This window comes from Oryx dammah, unplaced genomic scaffold (assembly GCF_014754425.2).
Source record: "Oryx dammah isolate SB20612 unplaced genomic scaffold, SCBI_Odam_1.1 HiC_scaffold_9, whole genome shotgun sequence".
NCBI lineage: Eukaryota > Metazoa > Chordata > Mammalia > Artiodactyla > Bovidae > Oryx > Oryx dammah.
Window position 1 is genome coordinate 7,713,138 of NW_024070193.1, and position 18,076 is coordinate 7,731,213.

Sequence of the window (18,076 nt, forward strand, 5' to 3'; positions counted from 1 at the left end):
ATCAAACGTTCATTGTGGGCAACAGACTCTGAAGTCCAGTGAGCACACGTCACTGACAGGGAGAAATCTCAGAGGAGAGGCACCCCCTCCACAGCATAACTGCAGCCTCCCATTTGCTGAAGACAGTGTAAACAAAGTACAGAAAACACATACTTTTCCAAAGCGCTTTTCTCAAGCCTTTCTGCCTCCTTCTTCTGCCAGGCTTTGTGCTTCTTGACACGAGTCTCCCACAAGGCTCTGACGACGGAAATGTCGAATACGACCACTTTATGTCCCATTTTGGAAGCATGAAATTACCTGTTTAAGAAACATATGTGTCAGCTTCATACACACGGAGAAGAAAATAGTTTTAAGTTGAACTTTAAAATATGAGTGAATCAATTTTACCACTAATGATGAAATGCCCTGTTGCTTCCAGAATGGCAGTTTCTAATGTTCTTAAGGTCTGAGAGGACTCTTGTCTATAAGTCAAAATTCAGCACTCAACTGAGGTCATCTCCTCTAGAACGTCATCTCTTTACCCCTCAGCTGAAACATGGATTCCCAAAGCCCCCTGGGCATTCCTCAAGCTTCACGGTTCCACATTCTATTAAATTTATTAGAATCTGATCTTCCAAATACATTGTAACATGCTCAAAGATAAATTTGATGAATTAATTAAAACACACATGCCAGTTATCTGAGGCTAAACACCAACCACCATTAAGTAACAAACCAAGCATTGTACCAAACCCCACTGAGTACTTTCCTGCCTGGGACTAACCACACAGCCTGGGCACTTGTCCTGTAGGTTTTCCCTGTGACCTGAACCCTCACAAGCTGCTGATCTCTGTTTATGTGGTTTTCTAAATACAAGAAAGTTCAGACTCAGGTACATCTTGGTCATCACCTCTTGGTGAGACCAAGCATGGCACCTGGCACATAGTAGGCTCTCCATAAATACTTATTGAAAGAATAAGTGAGTGAATGAAAGAATGAAAGTGAATAAGAGATTTGCACCCAGGTTGCCTCACTCTCAGCCCACTGAATGACATTTCTTTCTTCTTTTTATTTTCCCACCTCGTCTTCACTGTTTAAGTGATTATTTGCTCACTGCAAAAAAAAAAAAAAAAAAAAACGATCAAAAGTACATTTCAATATTCATTCCATTAAGGCATACTTTCTCCCTTATTGAAGTAACACAAGTTTCTATATATTGTTTTAAACTTCCCCTACCTACAGCATTGAAATCTGGCTAAATCCATTTCCTGATCTGCAAAATACACAGAGCGTCAGCTGGCAAATAGTATGGCTGTGAATACTCTCTGTTCCAATTCCAGACACTTTTAAATAGCAGTCAGTGAGGATACGAAACCAAATATTTCCTCTTCTGCCTCAAGTTTGTGCTCTCCACAAATGGCTTGCCAATATGAGTGGGAGAATTGGCTTATGTTTGTGCAGCTGAACATTTGAGGTCCGTGAGTTTAGTCTGAAGAGCTGAAAATACTGACCTCAACTGATTCCCTTCTTTCCTTTCTGACATCTGGGACTGTCTTTTGTCTCCCCTGAAACTCTTTTACCTAAAGGGAATTTTTCACAAAGGTGCAAATGGTGCAAGTTTTTGTGTAGACATATGTTTTCAGTTCTCTTGGGTAAATACCTAGGATTAGAACTGGAGAGTCATATGTCAGTTCTACGTTTAACTTTTTCAGGAACTGCCAGGCTGTTTTCCGAAGCACTTGCCCCATCTGCAGGGTCTCAGGGTCCCAGCAGCCCCACATACTCGCTGACATGGTTAGTATCTCCCTTTGTATTACAGGCATCACAGTGGGTGTGCAGGGAGTCTTCTGGTTTGCATTTCCCTGGTAGCTAATGATGCTGAACATCTTTTTATGTGCTTATTGGCCATTTGTATACCTTCTCGGGAGAAATGGCTATTCAGATTCTCTGCTCATTTTTTAACTTGGGCTGTTTGTCTTTTTATTGTTGAGTTGTGGCAGTTCTTTACATATTCCAGATACTGGTCCTTTGCCAGAGGTATGATTTGCAAAAAAAAAAAAAACTTCCTCTCGTCCTGCAGGCCACCCACCACGAGAAAAGCAGGAAACCTCTTCCTACTACACGGTCCCTGCAGGGTCCTCTCCGGAGAAAGGTTAACGTGATGTTCACGTCAGAGGACAAATACTTAGAGGAATTCCATCGTACACCACAGAATTCACACACTGAAGGATGCACTATGAGCTGAGAGGCAATAAGGTGATAGCTCACACCGCAGGTGATCAGTTTGGTTGGGTTCAGACCTCGAATTCCAGCCTGCCCCCTGAGGTTGGGACTCACGCAACAGATCCCTCTCGACTTGGCAGCACTATTCAGCTGCTCCACGGGCGCCACCTAGTGGCCACCTGGGACGGTGTGATGGTCCATCCTGGGGGTCCGTTCTAGCAGACTTGGACATGCTGTAGGATCAGATCCGAAGAGGTGCAGCTCGGGGATGAGCCCAGGAGTTCATAAGCAACCTTTCAGGGTTGTTCTCCAGAGCCCCTCCCTCTTGGTGATCTCTCTGGTCCTTCCAGATTCCTGGGGCTCACTTTTCAGTCCTCTGGTCGGAGACCTGAGACTTCAGCTATCCTGCTCTACCATGCATGTCTAACAAGTGAACTGGTTCAAGCAGTAGGAGGACAGTGAGAGCGAAAACTCAATGAGACTTTCCTCCACCCTTTGGGGACCACAGTCTCTCCGATCAGAAAGGAAGCATCCTCTCTCTCATAGTCTGGGTGACTGACGTCCTCCACCACCCATCTTCTCCCCAGTGTCCTTCACAGCTCCTGCTACACAATCCTATGCGGGCTGAGGCATGAGAGAGTGGAGAAAAGAAAAAGGTAAAAGAGAGGGATTTACCCCCCCTTCTCTGAGCATTAGGAGCCCCATTCTCACTCCTGGAGCAACATTAAGTACTTTGTCTTCAATTCTGGGTTTCAGGCTGCCTTGAGTCCAAGCTGGGGAATACTTGAGGGGGGGAAATGGGGAAGAGACCACAGGTTCTGTGTTACTTTGAATCCTGGTGTCCTTCCCTCTTCTCTTGCAACTGTTTCCTTTTCAGGGACTTCATGTTGCTGTTCTGTACAGTATGTCCAGGTTTTAAAGCTGCATTTAGAAGGAGGGATGGGTTAAGTGTGCTTGCTCATCTTGGGCTTCCCTGCTGACTCAGACAGTAAAGAATCTGCCTGTTCCATCTTACTCCAAACCAGAAATCTCTGCATTTAATTTTTCTTTCACCGCTTTCCTTACTCTGTTACCTTTAGCTCAGGAGCACTTTTTTTTTTTTTTTTAAGCCACACCTTGTGGCTTGTGGTATCTTAGTTCCCAACCAGGGATTGAACCCACATCTTCTGGAGTGAAAGCACAGAATCCTAACCGCTAGACCACTAGGGAATTCCCCTAAGCTGCAAAAGTCTTAAGGCTTTGACTTTTGACAAAAAAGCTTTCATAAAGGAATGCCAAGCATCAGCTTGAAAACAAGAAATTAAAGACTATAGCCAGTAATGGAGAATACTTGTTAAAAGAGAAAGAATCAGGCGGCCTAGTTTCTTTGAGGAAATCTCTGCACATAATCCAAGTCTACAAATAAAAGCAAACCACAAGGCCAAAATAAAGTGAACTGCTTTTGAGTAGTGTAGACAGCCAGTCATCCAAGAATAACTAAAGCTGGAAGACTCGCTTCCTGTCCAGGGTGTGTGTTCTAGATCAGCCAATCATGGCTCCGATTCTTTTGTGGTATTTCTTTAATTTTCTTAGGTCAGTAAATCCACAGAAAGTAACCAGATCTGTACATTAATTTCTATGCATTTAGAGATATGTACTTAAAGTCCCTGAATTACAGAGATTGCCTCTTCTTGATGCCTTTGTGTTATATTTTTAAACAGTTGTAAGCCTGGTGGCTCGGACAGTAAAGAATCTGCCTGTGATGCGGGAGACCCAGATTCAGTCCCGAGGCTAGGAAGATCCCTTGGAGAAGAGAATGGCCAACCCACTCCATTATCCTTGTTTGGAGAAGTCCGTGAACAGAGGAGCTTGGTGGGCTACAGTTCATGTGGTCACAAAGAGTTGGATACAACTGAGTGACTAACACTTTTCACTAAACCAACATTAGTCTCAGTATTTTGGTGGGAAAGAGTCTATCCTGAATGTCATCTAACCATGTTCATTATTTTCATTTTCTGCCAAGCAGAAAAAGAGGTGCTATCCTTCAACTAAGGGGGTTCAGAATGTGCCAGGATTTAAGTCAAAGTTTTGCCTGTTAGATGTTCTGCTTACAAATGTGCGTAATGAAAACTAGAGACTCTAAGAACAGTAAGTGGTGACTGTGTATGCTGGGGATCTACACTGTAACAAGCAGAGATCCTGGGAAGCGGAGGAACACCAGCTCCTGAGTCCCAGGTCCAGCCCAGCTGCTGGCACCCTGTGCAGGACAGGGCTGAAGTCCAGGGGCCCCTAGACAATTGAGCAGGTTTGACCTTAACCCAGGAGGTCATAGCCCCATGGGTGGGGCTGAGACTGGGAAAGTGGTTTTACGACAAGAGCCCATGAGTCATTCCATCCAGGGATAAAAAGCCATTTGGAGCCAGGGAGGGGATGGGGGAGCCAGAGAGGAGGCAGATTCAAGGACGAACGCAGGTGCCACTTGCTTAGCAGCCTGGGGGGAATGAGAGTCCCCTGGCAAATTCACAAAGCTAATCTCTTCTTTGTACCATGACCTCCATCCAGTCTACTCTTTCAGGTAATTACATAAAACGCAATTTTCTAAGCATTAACTTTCTGCAGAGCTATAGAAATATCACCAAAGTATACTACACCAAAGGCTTCCCGGGTGGCTCAGTGGTAAAGAATCCACTATTCCTAGGTCGGCAATATCCCCTGGAGAAGGGAATGGTAACCTATTCCAGTATTCTTGCCTGGGGAATCCCATGGACAGAGAGCCTGGCAGGCTACAGTCCACCGGGTTGCAAAGAGTCGGACACGACTGAGCAACTAAACAAAAGCAATACTACATACACCATAGCAGAAGAGAAAAATTAACCTCTGCAGGGTCCAGTCTGCAAACCCTGGACACAAAGAAAACGTTAACCTCTCAGAGAAAACACTACAACCAAGGAGACTCTCCTGAGGCAGCATAAGAAGGCAGAGCTTTAGGCTGGGTCCACGATAAACTTAACAGCAAGGATTCATGGTTCCAAGAGGACTCTCATGCCCGTTCTCTGCTGGAGAGCTGGCTTCACAAGGTGAGCACAGAATCACGAGAACAAGTCTCCCTAGATTTGGCCACAGTGTCTACAACCACGGAGCACCTTCCAGAGAAGAAAATACTTGGGACTGTGAGAGGGGAGGGATCCACTGTGTCCCTCACTAGGACAGAAAAGGACACAGGTACAAAGTGTGTACAGGTTCACTCCCCTGCAGTGTTTCAGGCCCTGAGGGACAATGTCAACCTTCAGAGATGCTCAAAGGTTGGATTCACAGTGGAAAAAAAATCTTTTTTTTTTCCTGGAAAAACCATTTGCTTTACTGCAAGATCAGCAAACTTTTAGTAAAGGGCAAGATAGTAAATATTTTATGAAAGTACTTATATAACAAAAGAGAAAATGCCTGGTCTTCCTGCTTGTCTGGCAAGGGCCTGCCCAAGCAACAAGCTGGCATCTATGCTTCTGCCCAGTTGTTGCCCACTGGACACATTCTCAGGACCAGAGCAAACGACAGACCCAAGAGGAAAAGCAGGCCACAAGCATGGGGCAGGGGAGGGAGACCCGCTACAGTCAGCTTCGTTCTCTGCCCTAGTGATGCCTGTGTGTCCTCCCCTCCCACTCATCTCAAGCTGGACAGCGGGCTGAAGGTCAGTGACACGCTAACTCACCAACTCTCGAGCAGAGAGTCGACTGCTTGGGGCCTGGCAGGTGCCAGCAGTAGAGTCTCAAATATGTGAATGGCAACCAGTGTGGGCCCTGGGCAGCACTGAGATATGGCTGGCCAGGTAGACAGGTGCTGAGAGTCTAGGTAGAATAGGAACAAAGGGCCTTACTCCAGTTTGGTCTCCACGGCTTACGTTGCCCTGGCAGTCCCCCTGTGCCCAGCTTGTGCGTGGTCCTTTGCTGACCCCAGCTTTCGTGAACAGTAAGAGAGGGCAGCTTTCGTTCCCCCAGGCTGCTGACTGAGTGCCACCTGCTCCCCTGCCCTGAATCGGCCTCCTCTCTGCTTTGTTTTTCCTGGACACAAAGTTCTAGTGGATGTGAGAGCTCTAAATTACATGGACAAACGTGTCGACTTTCTTCTTTTTAAAAAGCTAGAGCTTAATTCCTCTCTCCTTGACCTTGGGTTGGATTTATGGACTCACTTCTAATGACTATAGTGTGGTAAAAGTGATGGTGTGTGACTTCTGACATGAGTTATCACCCTCCCTCTCAGTTCACTCCCTCTAGGGAAAGCCAGCCACCATGTCCTGAGGGTGCTCAAGCAGCCCTATGGAGAAATTCCGGGTGAGAAATTTCGTGAGAGAAACTGAGGACTCCTGCCAATAGCCACGTGAGTGGAAGCTGTCTTAGCAGCAAGTCCTCAAGCCTTCGTCAAGCCTCCAGATGACTGTAGCCCTGGCCAAAATCTAGACGTCATGAGAGACCCTGAGCCAGAATCATTCAGCTAAGGCACTCCTGGGTTTGGACCCTTCAAAAGTATGGGAAAACAAATGTTTATCCTTTGAAATGTCGGGATCATTTTTATACAGCAATAAATAAATGGTAAAATAGTAAAAAGGAGGCACTTATAAAAATTAGTCTTAATTTATAGTGACATCTGGTGCCCGTGCTTCCTCGACATATCCGCGTCTCACACGTATCTCAAAAGAAACACAATTCCCTCCAAACTTACTCATCTAGAATCTATCCATCCCGGCTGCCTTAATTCCCCAGCTTGACAATGGCTTCATATTTATCTGGAGGTCATTTCTTTATGCTGTTTCCTCACCCTGATCACCCACTATGAAGACATGCACACACACAAACACACACACATCCAATCTACCCTGTAGGTCTTAGAGGGCATGCGTTTCTCACCACCAATCCATGCCACATCTGGCCCCAGTTGTGCAAAAGCCTCACAGCTGGTCTCCTGGCTTCCTACTCACCCGCGTCCAATCCATTTGCTACACAGTGGTGAGCATCACCATCTGAGGAGAACCAGACCATGCTGCCACCTGGCCCAAGTCCTCCAGAGACTTCCCTTTGGGCTGAGAGGGAGACCCCAGCTCCTCACAGGGCCCAATAAGACCCTGGCGTGACCTCCCCTCAGCCAGACCCCCCGCTCGCCCCCACTGCTCTGCTCCTCAGAGCCTGTCCGCCCCTTGCTTCGACCCCCTCAGACAGCACATGCGGCTCCCTCTGCCTAGACCTTTCCCCCGTCCAAACAACTCCCCCCACCCCTACGCCCCTGGACTCAGCTTCTGCTGTTCTCCCGTTAGCGCTGTTCTCCCGTTAGCGTGGCCTCTTTGTCTAAGGCAGAGCCTCCTGCTGTTCTGTCTCTCAGACTGTTCCTTACTTACTTCACAGCATATCGTACAAGTTGAATCATTCGACCATTTGTTCAACTATACTTTATCTGCCCGTCGACTGACAGAAACATGGTTTACTGGCGGGAGCTGCCATCCAAGGGGCTCCAGATTGGGGCTCAGAGCCTGACCCTTCAAGTCAGCCCTTGACGCTAAGTCACAGAACAGTAACAGACACAGGAACTAGAGAGGGCTATAGGCGCCAGGCTCCTGCTTCTGAATCTCAACACAGAAACCCCGGGTATGCAGCCTGTTTACCTGGTGTGTATTTCTGCTCGTTGATTCCAAGGAACCCTAAATAACTGACATTTAGGGACACTCATTAGATGCAGAAAGATGGATGTCCTTGCCTCTGAGCTTTCAATCTGGAGGGATGAACAGATGTTTAAAGGGATACATTTCAGTGCGGCGTGTGGATTCGACAACAGAGACTGAAGGAGCTGCTGTGGGAGCCAGAAGGGGACGGATGCCCTGAAGGGTGTTTGGGAGGAGGGTGGATAGTCCCACAGGGACTGTGAGAGAGTGGAAAGGACTGTTCTTCTGGGTTTAGTTGAATGGTTTTCCGTGCTCCCTCCCCAAGTCAGGTATATCAGAACCACTTTACAGAACCGTCCACTATCCCGAGCCAGGGGGTGATGGAAGAACATGTCCTTTGGCCCAGAACTCTAGTCTCCACTTAGAGTCATAGGCCAGGGTTCCAGGTGGGAAGAGAGGCTTACGGGTCACCCAGTCTTCTCACTCTTCGTCAAATGACAGACTGGGCTGGAAGGTGGCAGGGCTTCATCTCAGAGAATTTAGAGTGGAGGGGATCTGGGGGAGTCTGGGAGGAGACTCAACTAACTCCACAATTCAGGTTCCAAGCCAGGCTTGATGCTGCCTCTGTGAGGCTGGGAGGGGGGACAGTACCAAATGGGGGAGGAGGGAGCAGGTGTCAGGGGTCACCTGGACCAGACACAGGGAGAGAAGGCTGGCTTGCCTCCTCCCCACCTGCCCCTCAGAGCCCCCAGGGACCCTCCCTTGCACTGACCAGCATCAGGCCTTCCATAGTGTTTATCTAGGTGTATCCTCTGTGTGCAGAAAACACCTATCATCAGCCTTGCTGGATCCAAGGGAATGACTATAAGCAACAGGAACTTCCAGTGGCACCAAGGTACAGTGGGAGAATAATATGGCAGACTGGGGTCTTTAGTGGCTCACAAATCCTTTCCCATCCTCACATAAGGCCTGGACCCCAGAGTTGGCACACAGAGTGAGTTTTCTGATAGAAACAGTTGGGGAAACAGTGGCTAAATCTTCAAGCGAGGCCAGTCACAACAGTCACACTATTTCAGCCAAATTCTAAATTAAGTCACGTTTTATGTCCCTTGATCAGCGTTCCCCCGGGGACACCCATTATTTTATGGTAATTTTTTAGGCTAGAAAATCTGGCCATGGGAGGCAGAGGCTCCAGGTAGGATTGAGAGGACAGTCTCAGAGTCAGCCTGCAGGGCTGGAGTCCTGCATCCTGAGACGGTCACCTAACCTCTCTGAACCCCGGTGTTCTCATGAGGACACGCTGTAACAGCAGCACTGAGCTTATAGGATTAGTGGGAGGATCACGAGTGATCATTTGTGGCAAGTGCTTAAGACAGTACCTGGCACCTAGTAAACCTCAAAAAGCTGTCAGTTATTTAAAGAAAAGAAGAAATTAAGACAGACATTGTTCCCAATTAAACATAAGATAAGCACAAGAGATATAATACGTGAGCACCTGGGGACTTTTCTCTATCAGCCATGGTAACAGAAGGTTCTTTGGGAGAACACCCAGCCTCTGAGTTAACAGAGAGGATCTGGTCATTAGAAGAGCCACCAAGACAGTGGAACTGCTTACAAAACTAGACAATTCTCTGGGTTTCCAGTCACTTTCCCACCCTCACCCCCAGCCTCTCCTGCAGGACAGACTTCCCCAGCCACTTGATCATCCCCTCCCCGGCACTTAAGAAGCACAAACAAAGATGATTTATCTCCCTTGGACAGCACTTTGGACCAGCAGGCTTTGAGTTCACCCTTGGGCACAAGGGTGCCGCTGGGAGTAACTCACTAAGCAGGAGCAGGAATGTGCGGAGCCGGCGCCAGCAGACCCGCGCCTTGGACAGGCCGGCCCACAGGCTCTCCTTCAATTCCAGGCCCTGCCGTAAAAACGCAGATAGATGCGGAATCTTTTGCCTGCATCCACATTCAAGCCTTGGCACAGCAGGAACAGACATAAACAAGGAGGCATTGCCCCCCACCACCACATCCGCAGGTGCCACACACCCTCTCCCTCGCTTTCCCCACAGTTCCCCCCAGTTTCAGGAGCTGCGGCGCACTGACCACCCCCACCCCCACCCCATGCCCACCTACCCGTGATCACGCTGCAAACCTGAACCCCTGCCTCGGCTCTCTGAGCGGAATCCGAGCCTGCCTGTTTACACCGCAGCAGCCACAGGCTGCGGCCGGAAACGCTCCGACCACGGGAGCCTGCCCGCCTGTGTGCTAACGGGCTATATTTGTAAGCTGATAATATGATCTGTAGGACATGTGCTGATAAACTATCTATCTATTCTATGTGACTCAGCCAGCATGAGACAAAACAGACTTGGGAGGGGAGGGTTTGGCACAGGGCAGCCGACAAACTGGCCAATCTGAGCCCTACAACCCGGGATTATCTGCACCTCCCTGCAGTCGGCCTTGCCTTTTGACATTGGAAATCCTGAAGCGTGTTAAATAAAACAGGCCGGAGAAGGCCAAGGGTGCCGCGTTCTCAGCCCGCTAAACTAGGAACCAAACAAAAAGCAGGATAAGAAAGCCATATAACCAAGGAAATGTAAGGGCTTGTCTCCCCGACCCCTCTTCCCGGGTATTTGAGGCAACAGATGTCCGAAATCTTGGTTTCACGCTACATTTTTTTCTTAATTTAATTAAGAAATTAATTTCCTAAAACATATGTCAGTTTAGGTTCTGTCTAGAGATTTTACTAATTTGGCAAATATGTTTTCCTGATATCCAACGTTGGGACGATGTGATAGTCACTTAATAAGCAGTAATCACGTCCAAGACAACCTCTCTCAGTGCCCTTTCAGGGCAACAGTTCCTCACACACTTCACCCTAAAACAGCAAAACACCTTTGTCTAATACATACATAAGAACTCTAATTAGAAAATAGTTTGATTTCTGAGGGACTGTTTTCTATATGGAACATTTTCTATTTATTGGCATTTTAATTAAGCTACCATTTAAAATGGTATACTAAGCTGACATTGACATGGTCACTCAGTCCTGCCTGAGCTCAACGCCCTGGGTTCAGGAAGGCTGCACTAGCTATTGAATCCAAGTGATCTACTGATTATTAAGCCAGTTTTTCAAAATTATTTTGTCCAACTTTCTAATTGTTTTCTGCAGATCTGATTTACCTTTTCTATCATTACCAAAAGTGGAAACTACAATCATAAAACTAACTGAAAGAAATCTCTCATACATACTTATTTTCTTCCACAGGGATTCATCTATTAATTTACCAAATATTTATTAAGTGCCTACTATATTCCTGGAAATATGTTTGGTATTAAGCATTTGGTAGTGAATTAAACAGGATCTTGCCCTTTGGAATATCACAGTTTGTTGGAAGAGTGTCCTCTAAACAAGCATTTAAATATCCAACGGTAAACTGTGGTGAATGTGATAAATCAAAAAAACTGAGTGTTATGAAAAAGATAATGAAATAATCACTGATGATCTGATCTCTCATATCTGTCAGATTTCTTAGCTTGTAAAATTTCTGGGAGACACAGCAAAAAGATGGCCACGTGCATGCCAAGAAGAGAGGACTCAGAAGAAATCAAACCTCAAAATACCTTGATCTTGGACTTCTAGGCTCCAGAATTGTGAGAAAATCAATTTCTGTTGTTTAAGACCCTTTGTCTCTGTATTTAGTATGGCAGTGCTAGCTAATATAATAAGTAAATTTGTTAAGAGCACTGGATACAAGATCAATATAAAAATTAGTGCCACAAAAATGGAAGTAAAAGTTACCATTCACTTTAACATTAAAAGAACAAATATTTAGTTAGGAATGATCCAAAAAACTCTATAATATCTCTATATAGAAATTATTAATAAAAATTTTCTTAAAGAAATTAAACAGCACCTAAACAGATCTTCATAGGCTGGAAGACTCAATATGACACAGATAGTAATTCTAAAGGATCAATGTGCTTTTATCAAAATCCTGGCAGAAATTTTTAGAAATTTAGAAAACATTCTAAAAATTAATTGGAAATGTAGAAGGTCAAGAATAGTTGCTATAAGCTGACGTGTGGAAGGGAGATAACTTACTATGCTGAATATCAAGGACTTTTTAATTATAAAGCATAAAGCTACAGTATTAAAGACAGAATGATATTGGTATAAGAAGAGAGAATAAGGCATTAGAAAAGAAAAAAACCACTTCACACAAGCACATGAACAACTGATTGCTAATGAAATAACATGATAGATTAGTATTATAGGAATGATCTTTTCCATTAGGGGTGCTGCAATGGAATACTATACAGCAATTGAATATGAACAAGCTTCTACAAACAATATAGATTACTCTCCCCAAAGAAGAGCAAAAAGCAGCAGATATACATGCACACTGATGGTTATAAAAAGGTCAAAACCATGGAAACCCCACCTTTGGGATTAGAAACTTAAAAAGTAAAAGCTCTGAGGAAGAGGGAGTGAGTGGTGGTTGTGAAAAAACAGGAAGTGGACTTTTGGGGTTCTAGTAATATTCTTCTTCTTGAGCTGGGTTGTGGTTCCATGGTTCTGACTTTGGAATAATTCACTACTAACCTGTAACCCTAATTACTTGTGGACTTTTATCAATGTAAAACATACTTCATTAAAAAAATTTTACCTATTCATCTTATATTGCTGTATCAAATTCTCACAAATTCAGTGGCTTAATAGAATATCATTTATTCACAGTTCCCGTACTTCAGATAGCTATCCTGGATCAACTGAGTTTCCAGAGTGGGGAGCAACTCAAAGTGCCCAGGGTCATTTGCATACAGGAAATCTTCTCCCTGGAGCACTTTAACAGGTCTCTGATACAGCCTGGGTTTTGCACTTTGGCCTCCCTCCGTCCCTCCACTTGCATTTCATCCATTTCAAAACCATTAAGAGCTGTGAAGAATGTCTGAATGCAATCTGATACAATATCCACTTAAGAAGCACTTTAAAATGAGATCCTCCACGTCTTGTGAAACCAAGTGGGACCCCAGTTCACCTTCCCAAGTCCCTTCAAAGAGTCTGTCTGCCCATCTGTCTGTCTGTCCGGGGCCACTGACCTCGACCTGGTCAGGGGGCCATCAGGAAATGACGGCTCCTTCCCCATCAGCAGTTTTTTTGATAACACTAAAATGGTACTTGGAATACATTACTGGGCTCATCTTTTCTGGGGGAAGTGGGAAAGGAACAAGAATCCAGTCTAGGAGATCCTGTCTCCTCTAGTGTGCTCAGCAGAGTAACTATCTGACTAATTTGATTGAAAAGAGAAAAATTTTGGTGAGAATTCTAAACCATAGCCATGTTTAGGATTCTAAATCAGAATTCCCCCTACCCTAACATGGTTCCTGGTAACTGCATCAAGACTATTTTGTCTTATACATTGTGACCTCTCTTGAATAAGTTGCCCAGAATTCAGCACTGCTCAGAGTGGAGAAGGAAATAGCAACCCACTCCAGTGTTCTTGCCTGGAGAATCCCAGGGACGGGGGAGCCTGGTGGGCTGCCGTCTATGGGGTCGGACACGACTGAAGCAACTTAGCAGCAGCAGCAGCAGAGTACTTAAGATTCACTTATTTTTTCCTTCACTGTTGTCGGCAGGGAGTATTTTTTGTTGTATTTCCTAGCTCAGGCTAGGGGGCGCAAGTTGTTTTCCTTTGGAGCTTCTCAAAGACCTAGTCCACGCCCACCCCACCTTCTCATTTAGAAAGTGAGATGCGGCAGACGGAATAAGATTTAGCCAAAAGGAAACCAGCACAGACAGACAGACACTGCTCTAGAGCCTGCAGAAGTGAGATTTCCAGAAGACCAGGTTTTTGGATCCGCTGGTGTGGGGGATAAGGCATAAGGAGAGGGGCTGGTGAAAGACAAGGAAACTGGTAGTTAACAACGGGGTTGACAAAATGAGGGACACTCCAGTTCAATTGCCCTCTCAGCACCACCTGCCAGTTCATAGGAAAAGAAATACAAGCATCCGGTAAACAACAGTGCAAATCCAAACAACAAGGGGATACTATTTTCACAAACAGATTCAGCAAAAATTAAGATACTTGTGGGATTTCCCTGGCGGTCCAGGGGTTAAGATACTGTGCTTCTGCTGCAGGGGGCGTGGGTTTGAGCCTCAGTCAGGAAGCAGATCCTGCAAGCCAGGTGGCGCTAGTCATTAAGTACTCACCTGTCAATGCAGGACATGTAAGAGACCTGGGTTCAATCCCTGGGTCAGGAAGATCCCCTGGAGGAGCGCATGGCAATCCACTCCAGTAGTCCTGCCTGGAGAATCCCGTGGACAGAGGGGCCTGGCAGGCTGTGGTCCATTGGGCTGCAAAGAGTCAGACACAACTGAAGCGACTTAGCACCCTCGCACAAGATGCTTGTTGCAGCCAGCTGTTAAGGACCTGGGGATGTGTGGGGAAGGGAAGAAAAGGGAGGGAGAGGAAACCAGCGCAACCTTCTTGGAAAATAAATTTGGAAATGTTCTCCCTTTAACCAAACAATTCCAGTGCTACAAGCTTACTGGCTAGAAATATTCCCCCAAAGTCACCAGGATATACATTCAAGGGAGCTCACTGTAAATGTAGAAACACAGCAAGTATTTCTTGATGAGATAGTTTATGTCTATATAGAAATTGATATGATATACCCTCCACCCCGCACACGTACACACGTACACACACACACACACACACACACACACACACACAAGCAGTCTCCTCCTAAGGCCTTCTCTGTCCCTCTTACCCAATTTCTACAACAGTATAGCATTAAATTGGCTCGTTTGAACAATCTTTCCTTCTGAGACTGCAGAGATTTGGGAGCAAGAACCTATTCTTCTGAACCCCACACAGAGGTCTGTGCAAATACAGAAGAGGTTTCCAGTGGCTATTTGCTAAGTTAACTGGTGAAAAGAGAAAGCCATGTACTTGTTGATGAACGGGTAAGGGCTCCACTCCTGCCAGAGTGTCACTTGGGTTTTATCAGAAGCCGCTGGGTGCTGAGCTTGGTAGCATCTACACCCCTCAGCTGAAGTTCCCCAGCCTGGCTCATTGTTCTTCTGGCCGGAGGAGACAATGACAGAGGGGCCACACAACTGTCCCTAGGAGTCCTGTGAAAAAGTAGGCTTTGACCTTAAACCTCATCATCATGCTGCAGAAATGGCTATTCTTTTTACTAACTATTTGAGCTTCCCTGGCGGCTCAGATGGTAAAGCGTCTGCCTGCAATAAGGGAGACCCGGATTCGATCCCTGGGTTGGGAAGATCTCCTGGAGAAGGAAATGGCAACCCACTCCAGTATTCCTGCCTGGAGAATCCCAGGGACAGAGGAGTCTGGTAGGCTACAGTCCATGGGGTCACAAAGAGTCGGACACGACTGAGCAACTTCACTTCAGCTGAGGTTTCATTCTAAACGGTCTCAACCACTGAAACGCTGAATTGACTTTTTAAAGCTAAAGACTTATCCTACCTCCAAAGGTGTTTTCTTCCTTGAAACTGAGACAAACACTGGAAATCTCTGTTAGGATTATTATTATTATTATTTTGCTTTGACTATTCTTGGTTGGTTGATTGGTTTTAAGTCAAATTCTTTCTTGTATATTTTAAACACACACAACTCTCTTTTGCCCCAGTTTTTAATGCAAGACAACCCAGAGTGTTGTTGAACCCAAGTTCACGTGCCCAGTGCGCGTTTAGGTTTGTTTGGCCTCCTTGTGCACTGGCACAGCGACTGGGGTTGGACAACAAGAGGGCGGTAGTGAACCACCCTGAGACCAAGGCCATCTGGCGCTGACAGAGAGTGTGGGCTGCCAGTGACGGGGAACGCCCATTCCAGGATCTCCTAACCCCAGACCCTCCATGGGTCCCTAACACAGGAATTACTGGCCAGATGCTGGGTGGGCTCTGGCAGTTTCAGCAGTGACCGAGCAGAGGTGTCCAGTGACTGTCTCAGAGATGTCAATCAACTCCCCACCCAGAGACAGCAGCACAATTACAATCATGTCTGTCCTTTCTCCTCCACTGAGCGGTGGGGTCACCTTTCATCACTGTGTCCCCAGAGCCCAGCCTTTGACCAGCAACACGGTAGCCTCATTAAATACTTTTTGAATGAACAGCCTATGGGTCCCCAGCCCAATACCAAATATCTAGCCACTCAAACACTTCAGCCCTCCCCTCCCCTTATCCTCTTCCTATCTTAAAACTTAAAACTAGCCCAGATTCTGTCTACTGCATACACTAGACTTTCTCTGCCCTCTGTCCCTCTGGGGAACACAGATCTTTTCAGTGAGCTCCAGTTTTGGGGTATGTAGAGATCCTGTGTGGGCTGCAGGCTGAACTCACACCAGTCATGCAAACGTCACCAGACTCAGGGCCTTGATTCTCTCCTGAAAATGAGGAGGTGATTTCCAGGGGTTCTATTCCAAGTCCCAAAAGTTCCACAAGAGCCCCTTTAAACAAGGAAGTGTCAGGGCAGGGGTGGTGTCCCTCTGCCAGTTCTGCCACAGACCTGCCCAGCTTCTGTGGAAAAGACCTGTAAGTCCACAGATGGGAGCCATTATTTCATCCAAAAAATGAGACTAACGTTGCCAGTTATCTGCTTAGCACGCTGGATTGTTGAAGACTATGAAGCACAAGGTGTACTAAGAATGTACTGTTCTTTCTTTAAGCCTCTGTGCAGCTCCTGAGTTAGATGATTAGCCTTCTCTTCTGCACTGCCCTCCTCCACATCCAGCTTCTAGAGCTTCAGGCCAAGTTGCTCATTCCCTCGGAATCTCGAGTGACAAGTGAAACAAGCTGGAAGGCCACACAGGGAGCTGAAGCACTGCAGGAATTAGTCAGCCACTGTGGAGTAACGACCAGCTTTAAGTAAACAGGCTGCATCCCATTCCACCATTGCTCTGATGGGGACCTACCTTCCAATAAAAATCATTTGAAATTTAATTCCCCCAAGAATTAAACTGCTGGCGTAGAAGCAAATAACCACTCTTCTTTAGCACCTGTGGACTAGTCACGTTCACACAGGTAGACAGGGATGCTGAAATGGTCTCAGATGCTGTGATCTGTTCTGCCACAGGAAGCGGGCGGAGCATAGTCCTTAAAGAATGACACAGCCGTTGACAAAAACTGCAGACAACAGAACCTGGCTAGAGCTGACTAGGCCCAAGACGGTGGAAGATCTGACTTCCAGTAGCCTCATTATGTGATGGCACCCCACCCCAGTACTCTTGCCTGGAAAATCCCATGGACGGAGGAGCCTGGTGGGCCGCAGTCCACAGGGTCGCGAAGAGTCGGACACGACTGAGTGACTTCCCTTTCACTTTTCACTTTCACACATTGGAGAAGGAAACGGCAACCCACTCCAGTATTCTTGCCTGGAGAATCCCAGGGACGGGGAAGCCTGGTGGGCTGCCGTCTTTGGGGTCACACAGAGTCGGACACGACTGAAGCGACTTAGCAGCAGCAGCAGCAGCAGCAGCCTCATTATAAGCTCGTTGAAATATATTAGCATATGCGAAATGACACATCCAGTCGCACCATGACTGTTCTGAGAGGGAAAGCCAAAAAGGACACGGTGGTCTAATTCCTCAAAATAGATGAAATAATCCTCCCACTAACCACCCCAACAATTCGGTGCCGCTCTTGCCTTCTGAGATGGACCGCATTCTGCCTGTGGAATATGTATTTCTGCTTTCACTTTACTATGGCTCACTCTTGAATTCCTTCCTACTCAAAGCCAAGCACTTTCACTTGGTGGCCCATCCCAAGAACTCACCTGAGACCTGGGGCATGACCATCCTTTCGGGCTCCATTATCCTGCAACTTCATTACAAAGTATATTAATAAATCTATACTTCTTACCCATCACTTTGCCTCTTACTGAATTCCTTTTGCTCCAAGACATAAAGAACCTGAATTTTATTAAGTCTTCAGAAGAGTTGGGCCATTTTAGTACTAGATAAAAGTTTCACATTTGTGTGCCTGGCAATATTAGGTAAATGCAGGGCTTTTACTTTAGAAATTAGGCATAGATGATTTTTAGAAACTACTCCTGACTTTAGGGGCTTCCCTGGTGGCTCAGACAGTAAAGAATCTGCCTGCAAAGCAGGGACTCAGGTTTAATCCCTGGGTCAGGAAGATTTCCTGGAGAAGGGAATGGTTACCCACTCCAGTATTCTTGCCTGGGAAATTCCATGGACCGAGGAGCCTGGCAGGCTACAGTCCATGGG

The 18,076-nt window shown here is 46.3% G+C and overlaps 1 protein-coding gene across 2 annotated transcripts in view; it reads right to left on the reverse strand.

Moving 5' to 3' along the window:
- Positions 1–10,115, reverse strand: part of LRRC2 (leucine rich repeat containing 2) — a 39,376-nt gene extending 29,261 nt beyond the window's left edge. Inside the window, exons 1-2 of one of the 2 annotated variants that reach the window (XM_040246815.1) lie at positions 9,953–10,115; positions 154–297 (exon numbers count right to left, since the gene is read on the reverse strand). In XM_040246815.1, the coding sequence (XP_040102749.1) occupies positions 154–278 (125 nt within the window). In that variant the 5' untranslated portion in view covers positions 279–297; positions 9,953–10,115. The remainder of the gene's footprint in view (positions 1–153; positions 298–9,952) is intronic. The other variant, XM_040246816.1, reaches the window with a different exon arrangement.
- Between the last annotated feature and the right edge of the window lie 7,961 nt (positions 10,116–18,076).